Genomic DNA, 11,694 nt, shown 5'->3' with positions numbered 1-11,694 from the left:
GAGATTATTGATAACACAGTCAACATGCTGATCAATACATCTCTCTAAGGAGAGAGCGAATGAGGGAGAGGAAGAAGGAAGGAGTGAGACAGCGATAGAGAGAGAGAGAGGGGAGCAGAGAGAGAGACGTAGAGAGATAGCAGAGGAGGAAAACGATCTTGCTCTCTCTACCTCCCAGCATCCCTCCCTTCTCTCCCTCCCTCAAATTAACTAATCACCCATAATAAGCTCTTATGATCTGTAGTGGATTTCTATAAGCAGCGACACAGGGATGATGGAAGATCCTTGCTGCTGGAAGAATAACACATCATTAGCATAACATTGGTGTGTGTGTGTGTGTGTGTGTGTGTGTGTGAATGTGTGTTGGGGGGTATCAGTGTGTCTCTGTTTATTGTGCATGGACTTGAATGCGTTTGTGTTTGTGTACACGTCGTGTGAGCCTGTGTGAGAGTGTGTGTGTGTGTTTGTGGTGTGTACACTTTTGGTGTGTGGGTGTGTGTGTGAGGGGACGTCCCGTTCTCGGGCCGGTCCTGTCAGAGACGGATTAAAGAGGAATCCTAATGAGGCTTCCTGAGCACCGGGTCCACCGTCTCATCCATCCCAGCGGGAGTGACAGTCCTGGATCGTTAGCACTGCACAACTACACAACGCCCCCTAGGGGAGGAGACAAGGTGGGGGGGTGGGGGGTGGGGGTAGTTGGGGGGTGCACCTAAGACAGAAGATACAGGGGAGAGAAATGGAGAGTACAGAGGAGAGGAGGGATGGAGCGACTTAGAGGGACACCCAGAAGACAGAATGTGATAAAAGCTATGTACAAATTACCGCCCCGACGATTGAATCATAACTTGAACGGAGTCTGTCTGATTGTGCCAGAGGACTAAAAAGAACATTACATACTGCCAACTGTTTCGGGAGAGGAAGAAAAAAAGGAGTGGATTGAGAATAATAATTAAAAAAAAACAAGTCACTGTAACGTCTAGCAGGCTATCCTTTGGGGAATAATTCCCTTGGGAAAGAACCATCTCTCTCCCCGGTCACTTTCTCTCATCCTGCTCCAGGGGACAAGTTTTGGTTGGCTGGATACACCCCTCACCCCCCCACCCCTCACCGCCACCACCCACCCCTCCACCACCACCCACCCCAACCATACTCAGACCATGAAGCTGGCTGGACTATTAATGACCTACTCCACGGCTTCTACTCTCTAGAGTGCAAGGGTGAGGAGAGGAGAACCAAGGCCACTCCTAAGTTGTATGACGGATAGAGAGGCACCACACTGTGTGTGTGTGTGTGTGTGTGTGTGTGTGTGTGTGTGTGTGTGTGTGTGTGTGTGTGTGTGTGTGTGTGTGTGTGTGTGTGTGTGTGTGTGGCCTGAGCCTGTTAGCTTGTGTACAAGTATAGACACGTATAAACAGCTCCTTCATCTCATCTTCTCTCATAACAGGATTCAAGTTAAGCAAGCAATCAAACGCTATTAGGAGAGATCCTTAACAGCACGCTTCCAAAGTTGGCATTAACCATGAACATAAGAGGGTGAAATTGGGTGTGTGAAGGCAAAGGAAGATCAAAGAAACAACTCTGGTTTGGCCTGTTTGTAGCGAGCACTAAATTAATTAGCACTTCTTTCATTACGTGAAAAAGAATCAACCAAGGCAATTCATTACAGCCTTATAACCTTTTAAACTTGAGCTCTTTTTGAAGTGGTCCGTGTGTGTGTGTGTGTGTGTGTGTGTGTACAAGATGAGTGAGAATGTCAGTGTACATATGCATGCAGTCATGTGCGAGGTAGGTTATTGCTGTAGTTTCTGTGTACACAGGCGTGTGTGTGTGTGTGTGTGTGTGTGTATAACAGGGACAGGTGCGGATCCCAGAGCAGGCCGCCAATGAGACGTCAGTTGGAGCTTCTGAGGCCGTGTCCCAGAGTTACGAGCCCCATGTAAAGCAGTAGGCACTTTTTATTGGTGGTGGGTTTAAATTAAACTACATTTGTGAATATGAGGCTGAAAAAACAACGCACACAGTCACACACAGCCACGCACACACACACACACACACACGGCATGTTCCCATGGTTTGGTCATGAATGACGCATTTGACAACATGCCACAACCCTGTTCTTTTCCCTGAGAGAATACAAAAAAAACGCTTCAAGCAAAACACCTATAACACACCATTAGAACTCCTAGAACACCTAATTTCCTCAAATGATAATGTAACTGTTTTAAAAAGTCCTCTCACTTCAAGAATGCCAGGAGCGATGCAGGGATACGCCAGATTTCATGTCGCACCTTCAAATGCAGTTGGTGCAAATAGACTGTGGCTGCACTGGCCCTGGCTATACGCTACCTTGTTTCCCACTAGGCTTTTAACTGTATGCATATGTAAGGCAAAAAATTTGGCCCGGCTGCAGACATCTACAAATCAGACTAAAAGAGCCTAAACACTCAATAGCATAGCAGCCTGGAGTGAATGGGAGTTGACTACTAGCAGTGTAAGCCTAGAACCAGCGGGGGTAGAATGTTTACAGGCCAACAGTGCAGCCTCATGTGGTCCACCATTATAATTACACCCAAGGGCAGATCTTTTTCTCAAACAAATTAAAAACCCAAACAAGCCCTGTAAAAAGCATGACGGATATCGAGTAAATAAGTGAAATGGTAAGAGGGTGTGCGTTAACCAAAATCACTCACACACATAAAAAAAAAATCAGCACTTTCAACAGTTTATCTGCCAACTTCGCTAATGCTGCTCTGTTATGTTAAAAACAGACTCTTTATCGGCTCCAGTTAACGAGCGCAGAGCCATGAGAACTGACTCTCACACACAAACGCTCCATGAGAACCTCAGGCAAGAAGGCGATTGGAGAAAGCAAGCTTGGTGGAGAAAAATAAGGAAAGTACGCTATTGTAGAGTCAGTTCAATTCAGGATATCAACACCATCCGATTCAGTGTTAAGGTTACAACAGCCTTCAGCGTTTAGTTTGCCGTCCATTGACCACCGGGCCAACCCTCATCATCATCATCATTATTATCATCATCATCAGTAGCTTCTCTATTCCGTAGGGGAGAGACTGGTCAATGGCAGGAGACAGAGCAGGGAGGGAGCCAGAGAGATCCACAATCAATCCCTCCACTGGCCCAATGAGACTCATCCAGGATAGAGCAAGTTAATAATGATCCCCAATTAGGCTTGTTAGCAGGCAGGAACACAGACATGGACAAACACACACACACACAAGCCTGCTTAAAGTGCAGAAACTGCCGTTCATCTAGACAGAATGCTAATTCCCCTTTAGATGAGTGACATGCTGTATGGTGTTTGGGATACATTTGACAGACAGAGACTTTGTAAGACTCATACACCAGCTGACTATTTGGCATGCACACACACTCAGACAACGCCGCACACACACACACACAGCAGATGACACAGGGACAGAGATGTGAGAGCCAGTCCCCCAGCTGCTGTGGGTCTGCTTCCATCTGGAGCCCAGGCTACCCCCCATCCCCACCCACCGTCCCCTCAGCCCCCCACCATCACTCTCCCTGGTCACCTCACCTCCCCACCGCCCACCCCTTCTTCTCTGTGTGTCACCAGGACCCCTCAGTGAAGGGCTTGTTATGCTAATCTAGATTTGGACTACTCTCTCTCTCTCTCTCTCTAGTACTGGTTAGCTATCAACAGTGACAGGCTGTGAGAGCGCAACACCCCCCCTCGCCCGTCCAACCCAATTCCTTAACTGAATGTCAGAGAGTCATCTCTAACCTTCGCTAAACTGCCTTCATGCCTCCAGACTATCTTCTGATTAATCCCATTCTCAGACTGGATTAAGTTGGCCTGTGTGTTCTCCTATTCCTCCCCCTGGCCAGACAGACCAGGTCCTGTGGGCCTAGAGGGAGAAATAGAGCCTAGATCAGACAAGAGAGGAGTGGATTGGCAGCGCTGACTGATGAACCAACTGGTGCCGGCCTTGGCTTGAACAGGCTCCTAAAGGCTGGAGGATGACGTTCAAACTGTCGGCAAATGACAGGCTGCGGCACTCAGGCTTCAGTTGATGTGGCATGGATATGATTAGAGTGATGTTGAGAGTCAGCCTAAATGGGTAGTTAGCTCAGCATTATAAGACCTCGCACACAAACAACATTAGCCCCAGTGCCCATGGTCCCACGAGAGTTAAGACTCTTTCTCGCTTTCATTTGCACCGATAGCTGACTTTCCCAGCGTTGGGAAAAACACAATGAAAGGTTTTTTTAGGGCCTTTTTAAAGCCATCGTCCGTTAGCGATGTGGCTGCCCACCACGGGCACACAGACACAGACGCAGGCATTCTGGGTAATTACTGCTAACGACCCCGCCGCTCGTTAGCCAGAGCTCCTATTTTTGCCATCGCCGTGCCAACACCCTGGGCCCGTGACGTCAGAGCCTGTTTTGTTGTGGGTCGACTTTGCATGCGGACACTTTTAATGACACCAGACAGTGCTGAAAGTGTGTGCGACAGCGAACGCTAAGAGTGCCTTGAGCACTAGTGTCTATGTAAATGTAACTGTGTCTGTGCAGGAATGTGAGTGTATGTGTGTGTGTGTGTGTGTATACCAGGACACAGCTGGGTCATGCAGGGCTAAAGCCAACACACTGGTCAGTGTGCAAAAGAGAAAGCGAGCAGTAGGCTTATGGGGAGAAAGAGAGAGAGAAACTGGGATGAAAGATTTTTTGATTGTCGTTTTTAAAAAGGGTTATTACTCCACAATTCAACCCCAGGGGAAACTGCCAAACCCATAGTGACGCACACAATGTACACACACACACATTTCTGTGTAAAACCCACTACCTCACACACCACGCACATGAGAGAGGATTAATTATATATCAAAAGAAAAATCTAAATTAAAAATAAAAACAAAGACACAAACTACAAAAAGAACAGGCTGCGTCTGCCCCTTGCAAAAGTTTAAGAGTATGGGGCATGTCTGTGCTGAGTGTATTGTTATACCCAGTGAACTAGAGGAATTTTGGGTGGACAATATGCCATTTCTGTTAAGCATGTGAATGTTGTATGTCTTTGGAGTCAATTTGACACTATACCAGTTCCTTTTTCAGCATAATATGAAGCATTGCTGTTTTTTTCAGACAGGCTTTTACAAATAAAACTGATTGCATTAATATACCATTGTGTTGCATGTGTGAACATAGTCATATGAGAATCATAAGTCATTGAGCTGAACTAAAGTGACCCATGTACTTGCACACTACTCTTGCACACACTCACACATATAAATACACATACACACCTCACAACTATGATGGTTCCCTATTTGGGTAGAGTGCCATCTCCTGGTTGGAACACAGCATGTGACTTCATATCCCACCCTGAGATGGGGAAGGGGGGGAAGGGGGGGGGGGGGGGGGGGGTCAAGGAAGAATCCAGGTCTTTGGTATTTCCCATGGAGTTGACCTGTGCTGTTCCCTGGATCCCCCCTCTCCTGACCTCTCCACAAGTTCAGCCTGGCTTATCAGGGCTGCACCACTTTCATCTCCAGGCTGGGGGCTTAGAGTGGGACTGAATGTGTCAGTGTGTGCGTGTATTAAGGGGTAGTGAGCTGTGTGCATGCATGTTGATACGGCCTATGGATGCTTGGAGGTGACACTGTGTGTGTGTGTGTGTGTGTGTGTGTGTGTGTGTCCTAGGAGTGTCTGCAAGGCTGGTTGTAGAGACCAGAGGTAGCAGGTAAATCATTGGTCATCTCAGGCTAGTAAAAGAGGCTTAGTTAAAAGCCAGGAGAGGAAGAACCTTCACACGGGACTGCACACACTAACAACACACTGTCTACAGTATGTAAACAGTGTGTGTGTGTGTGTGTGTGTGTGTTAAGGGAGAGTAACAAGCTTAGGACTCTGATCTCACTGACTGCAGCCTGTCTGTTCTGCAGACGCCAGCCGGTAAACATGCCAGTGTAGGCCAAGTCTGTGAGTCTGTGTGTGTATGTGAGAGGGAGGGAGCTACAGTGTGCATTCTGCATGAATTAAAGATTGTGAAATAGAAAGCAAATAGACTCTATGGTTATAGTTAGTAGTCAGATGTGCAGCATGTCAGGCTGTACTGTAGCATACCTTACTTGCATACCTGACTCAAAATAATTGTGTGTGTGTGTGTGTGTGGCGCAGCGCTCCTTGGTTGGTCTCAGTAGAGAGAACGAGAAAGAGACAGGCGGTTTTACTGCGACGAGTCTCCTTCGTGTCTTATCTCCCCCCTCTCCTCCCCTGCACTCCATGTGAGGGCAGTTTCTCTCCTCTTTATGACTCTTTATCTGACATGAAAGGCACTGACACGGGATACCCGCCATTACGGCTCCATCAACATGAAAAGCACTGACACGGGATTCTCCATTGCGGCTCAGCCCATTAAGGGCGACTGGTGATCCTGTGCTCTGTCAAAGAGCTGTCACAGGCAGACAGGGCCAACATAATGAGGACTTAAAACCTTAACCTTGCCTTTAAGACCCCCGGTCAAAAGCAGCAATAAAACCTAGAGAGGGCACCTACTGGCTGGCCTGCTCAGTAATTACAACCTGTGTCCTAGCACTAACCTAAATCGGCCAATAGTTTAGATACACAAAAGAATGTAAGACAGTTCAGAAGCATGGCTGAGGGGTCACAGGCCTTCTCTCTATGCTTGTCATTCTCAAAATGAACAAACCAGCAATCAGATTCTACTTCTGACACTGTGCCACCTCCTCATTCCTTTTGTATAATGCCTAACTAGTGCCAATGGTCATTAAGAGGGAAATGAAGCCTGAGGTATACCATTCACAAAACTGTAATATCTTATCTTCAGGCATAGCCTACATGAGCAATATCGTCTTACGCTTTTTATAGTATCAAGCACTATGGAAAGTAGCCACTGACCTGTTGCCAACATCAAGCTAGTTAATGAGCAGTGAAGTATATAGGTATAAAAACATAGAGGTGGCGTATCTCATGGCAATATTTTGAATATTTTCAATTAAGAACAAAAAAGGAAATCACAACAGTGTAGCTGGGGCAGTTTTAAGAATTCAAATAAGCAGAGATGGACTACATGACGGGAAATGTTTTGGTGACAAAAACAGCTTAAAATCTAGGTGTACGCGCTAATTCTAATTCTTTAGGTGAGACATTACCTCCTGACACTGGAGCGTCCATGAACACAGCACCCATCTTCTCTGCAGCGACCGCCATCTCTTTTGAGACGGCAGGGTCAATAGTGGAGGAGTCGATCAACAGTGTTCCCTTCTTCACTTTCCTGAGGAGACACAAATGTTTACCTTTCGCATGTACACAAAAAAAACTGTTATCTGGACCCCAAATAACTATCGGTGCTTTTCCATTTGTACATTAAAGCAATATCTGTATGATAAATACACCTTGAAATTTTACAGTCTCTGGCAGGCGGTTTTCAATGTGCAGCATTATAAGTTACTAACAGAGGAAGGGGGAGAAGGGAGGAACAAAGAGAGAGACATTAGTGAAGTTAGCTTACTTGAGGATGCCGTTGGGGCCTGTGTAGACCTCTATGACATTGGGACTGGAGGGCAGCATAGTGAGGATGCGGTCCGCTTTCTCTGCTACCTCTGCGGGGGAGTCCACGACCTGACAAAACATAAATGACACACACATAGCGATAGGAGTGAACACATTAATGAACACACGCAAATGTATTAAACCTTTAACCTACTTACCCAGAGCCATACAAACTTGTGGGTGCTATTTTTATGTCTCTGTGAGCAGTTTGAAGGTATGAGAATGGTTAGCTTAGCGCAATTACTGGAAGTCTAGGGAAGTAGTAGCTTCTCTCAAAAGTAGGGAAATAGACCTTTTAACTTCTCCAAAGATGGATGGCTGGTCTAACACAGCTATATGTTGTAATAGATACTAAAGAAATTAGGTTATATTAACTTCCTATCAACTTTCTCATTCCTGGCCGGCCTTCTGTTATGGTACGTTCAAGACAACTAGGAACTGGGAAACTTCCTACTTCCGAATAGGAAAAAACCATTTGATCGGCCCTCCCACACATAATTCCTTGTCGGAAACTTGGGACTCTGAGCTCAGGTTCCCACCAATATAATACTTCCGTGGTCCCTACCTCAACCACGTGAACACTTGACGTGGGAAGTAGGACATTCCAAGTGGGAGCCATATAGCAATCAGTCAAATTTATTGGAATATTGGAATATTGATTATTGGAATATACCTGAGCAGGTCTATTTCCCTACTTTTGAGAGGAGCTGCTACTTGATACCATAGATTTCCAACAATTGAGCTAAGCTAACTGCTCCAATTCCTTCAAACTGCAGGCAGAGACATAAAAATGGCATCTATGAGTTTGTCTCACTCTGGTTAAGTAGGAACCCCCCCCCCAAAAATCTCTTTAACTTAAAAGCACATATTTCATACATGTAGCAACTGTTGAGCAACTGTTGTTAAAAAATGCACCACTGGGTGAGTGAGTTTCAATGAGTAACTGGTACAAGTGTGAATATGTACATGAATGCATCTGCCTGCAAATACAGCCCCGGGCCATAGCTGTAATGAAATGTGTTCTTAGCCAACTTGCCATGCTAAATAAGGGTTCAAGTGCGCACAAGTCATGTGCTACTGAGTGAGTGTTACCTGGGCACCAAGGTCTTGTAGCTCCTTGCAGGACTCTGGGAAGACATCAGTGGCAATAACAGGGTAGCCATTTTTCAGCAGGTTCCTGGCCATGGGAGTGCCCATGTTTCCCAGCCCAATAAACCCCACTGGCGTCTTTGAGGCCATTGACCGACTCGACACTGAAGGAGGGGAAACAAGGAAGGACAGGAGGAGAGAAGAGAAAAGGTTAGACATTTCCTTTAGATCACAGCCACAGCAAGATAAACACATCAAAGCTTCTACGTGTAGACCAAAAGTTCAGAGAAGCTACAGCAAAAATTGCTGCAACAACATTGTCAGCTATAATGATACATTTAGTTGTGACAGTCTAGTGGTAGTAGTAGTTTGGTACAGCTCAGTCAATAAGGCCATTTGTAACCATTAGCAATTCTATGAAAAACTTTTCAACTTTTCAATTTTCAACTTCAAAATGTTCAGGCCTGGAAAGCACAAACTGGAAATTCCAATTCCATTTACAGGTTTCTTATGACTATGGAAGTCCTGTGTAGTAAACAGCTGAAACATTTTCCACAAGGCAGGAAATGCTCTAATTAGAATCAATAACTGAGCAAATCTTTATGTTGTAACTTATAACCAGCTTTAGGCCAGTCTGACCAGGTTGTTAAATACAGCTGGCTCAGCCAAGGTCCAGCCAGGTTTACCAGACACTAAACAGAGTGGAAACGCTGGCTGTGAACCAACCCGACTACAACAAGATTAAGCCTGGATAGTGAAGCCAAGACAAAGAGTGTACCCTTATTTCAGCCAACCCCTTAACAAAAGACTAAAACACTCACAGTGACACATCAACATACAGTAAGAGCTAGGGTTGGTGGGGGTAATGGGTTTGATTTTAAGGCATGTTGATGATATGGCCTCCTGATATAAAGATGATGATCTATGGACTAATGAAAGCAACAAAAGTTTTCTAAAAGTTACAGGGACATATCTTGCACAGGCTGAAGGCAAATTGACTGCTTGTCAAAAAATTGACAAACAGTAGGCTATATTGTTTGTTATTGCACACATTCAGCCTAAGTTGAGTTTCACAGAAGACTGCATATCATCTTTTCAAAACATGCTCACTTCTCCCAAGAACTGCAACGTGCGTCATGCAACCGGTGTTGTTTCTTCAAATGGATACAAATTTGTTTCCACAATTATGCAACTTAGGCTAAATCTTTCAGCATTGCAAAATAGAAAAAACATGTAATAGCTTATGGTTAGTATGGGATTATTGGTCCTGCAGCATAACCACCACTTGATGATACATTTTAGTCGTCTAAAATCTTTTTTTGTTATTAATTTCGTAACCTCCACCTTAATGTCTAGCCCATTCTTTCAATGGACTATAAGCATATTGACTTTGAGAGGGTGTAAATATTGTGTGAGGGTGTAAATATTGTGTAAATATTGTGTAAATATTGTGAGGCATCACTGTCCGTTGTCGCAGATTAATTTTACTTTAGTAATAGGCTTAAGTGTAATGCTATTGGTAATGCATTGTCAGGAAGCCTATGACTGTTTCTGTTTACAGATGGCCAGACTCACTCACAAGTCTTCATTCCATCCATTACAACACACTTCTGATACTGTAGGAGGCATTATTTTGGCTATGTCTGTGGATGGAGATAATTTATTTTTCGGTTTTAATTCAGTAAAAGCACATCATGCCATGTTTTCTACAACTGCAAAACAGTTGTCAAGCTCATCTTTTAAATATTTTCAAACCTATTTGAACCTCCAGTTATCATTATTTTATACAGGGAATGGTACCTGGGTGATATAATATAATAGATATAAATATGGCTGATATACATTTATTGGAACAAGATGATGCATGCTCAGGAATGGAGCTAGTGGGGGAAAGGGGAAGTAGTTTCATGGGGTCCCAAGCTGGAGGGGGCCCTTCAGAAGGAAGATAAAATGAGATGATCCACATGGGCGAATTGGGCTATTGCAGGATAATAGGATGCAGCAAAGAAAAATAAAATAGAAATAGGATTAAAAGAGGGTCATATAAACATTTGCAACTGACAATTTTAACATTAGAGGGAAGGTGATACTGTACTAAGTCACATGCGATTGAGTGGGGGGACCATTGTAACATCTTGCCAGCAGCCCCTGAAGTTCAGGCAGCACCCCTGCATCTGCTTGCTAGACTAAGATCTTATGATCAATATCCATGTTTTTGCTGGATCATAAAAACTGGATGTGCCTTGAAATATGGGATGGGCAAGGAAGAGTGAATTAACGTCAGTTATTTTGAGGCGTTCTGATAGCAATGCTATCCAGGGCTAATTCATGGTTAAGTATAGTGTAAAGCCAATTGATGTATTAGCAACGGCAAAAACAAAGCAGTTCGGTGTGATATGAAAGTCGAGGTAGACACACCACATAAATAGCCAACCAGAGGTCCATGCTCTGAATAGTTTATTGACAGGTGAAATTAGCTGTTATTACTCATTGCCTCACAATTCATTATGTTCATGGCCATTTAGCATGCTAAGCACATTGTCCTAAGCTACTGCATGAAAATAATACGCAGCAGGTGGCCAACTGAGGGACATTGTGTACAGACTGTCACTCTCTCACTGGACAGTAATTCATACTTTCTTCAGAGGGCTAACAAGCTAGCTACCAAGCTAGAACAGTGTGAAGAGAATGTCTCGGTTGCATTTCCCTCTGTATACGCATTCAAAAAGGGAAAAACAGAACAGTGTAACCGACAAATAAGCGAATACGTTACCGAAGGCAAGGTCGACATGTTTATTCCACCTTAGCAATAAATTTCGAGACCCTCTAAACAACGCAGCCATGCTTCTTTCCCCTTGACCTCGTCGTACAGTGACAGCTGTCAAGCCAGGAAGCCAAACTGAGGCGATTATGAATGGCTGTTATTTGCACCAATCACAGCTCTCGCTGGGCCTCCGCAGCCAATGGGAACAAGGAAAAGGCGGGATATCCTGTGCATTCACTTGTCAAGCCCTTTGCCGCTATATCGTCGTTACAGTATTCACTCTA

At 44.7% G+C, this 11,694-nt stretch overlaps 1 protein-coding gene across 1 annotated transcript in view; it reads right to left on the bottom strand.

Annotated features, from left to right (window-relative positions):
* Nucleotides 1-11,522, bottom strand: part of hibadha (3-hydroxyisobutyrate dehydrogenase a) — a 23,313-nt gene extending 11,791 nt beyond the window's left edge. Inside the window, exons 1-4 of the mRNA XM_071527807.1 lie at nucleotides 11,420-11,522; nucleotides 8,650-8,810; nucleotides 7,517-7,626; nucleotides 7,158-7,279 (exon numbers count right to left, since the gene is read on the bottom strand). Of these exons, the coding sequence (XP_071383908.1) occupies nucleotides 7,158-7,279; nucleotides 7,517-7,626; nucleotides 8,650-8,810; nucleotides 11,420-11,489 (463 nt within the window). The 5' untranslated portion in view covers nucleotides 11,490-11,522. The remainder of the gene's footprint in view (nucleotides 1-7,157; nucleotides 7,280-7,516; nucleotides 7,627-8,649; nucleotides 8,811-11,419) is intronic.
* Nucleotides 11,523-11,694: the final 172 nt, after the last annotated feature.

Source organism: Centroberyx affinis, unplaced genomic scaffold (assembly GCF_046629955.1).
Source record: "Centroberyx affinis isolate AG114_WGS23_722 - 3 ecotype Tasmania unplaced genomic scaffold, CSIRO-AGI_Caff_v1 ptg001577l_1, whole genome shotgun sequence".
In the NCBI taxonomy this organism is placed as follows: Eukaryota; Metazoa; Chordata; class Actinopteri; order Beryciformes; family Berycidae; genus Centroberyx; species Centroberyx affinis.
The sequence above is the reverse complement of the archived record's forward strand: the minus strand, read 5'-3'. Positions and strand labels throughout refer to the sequence as shown.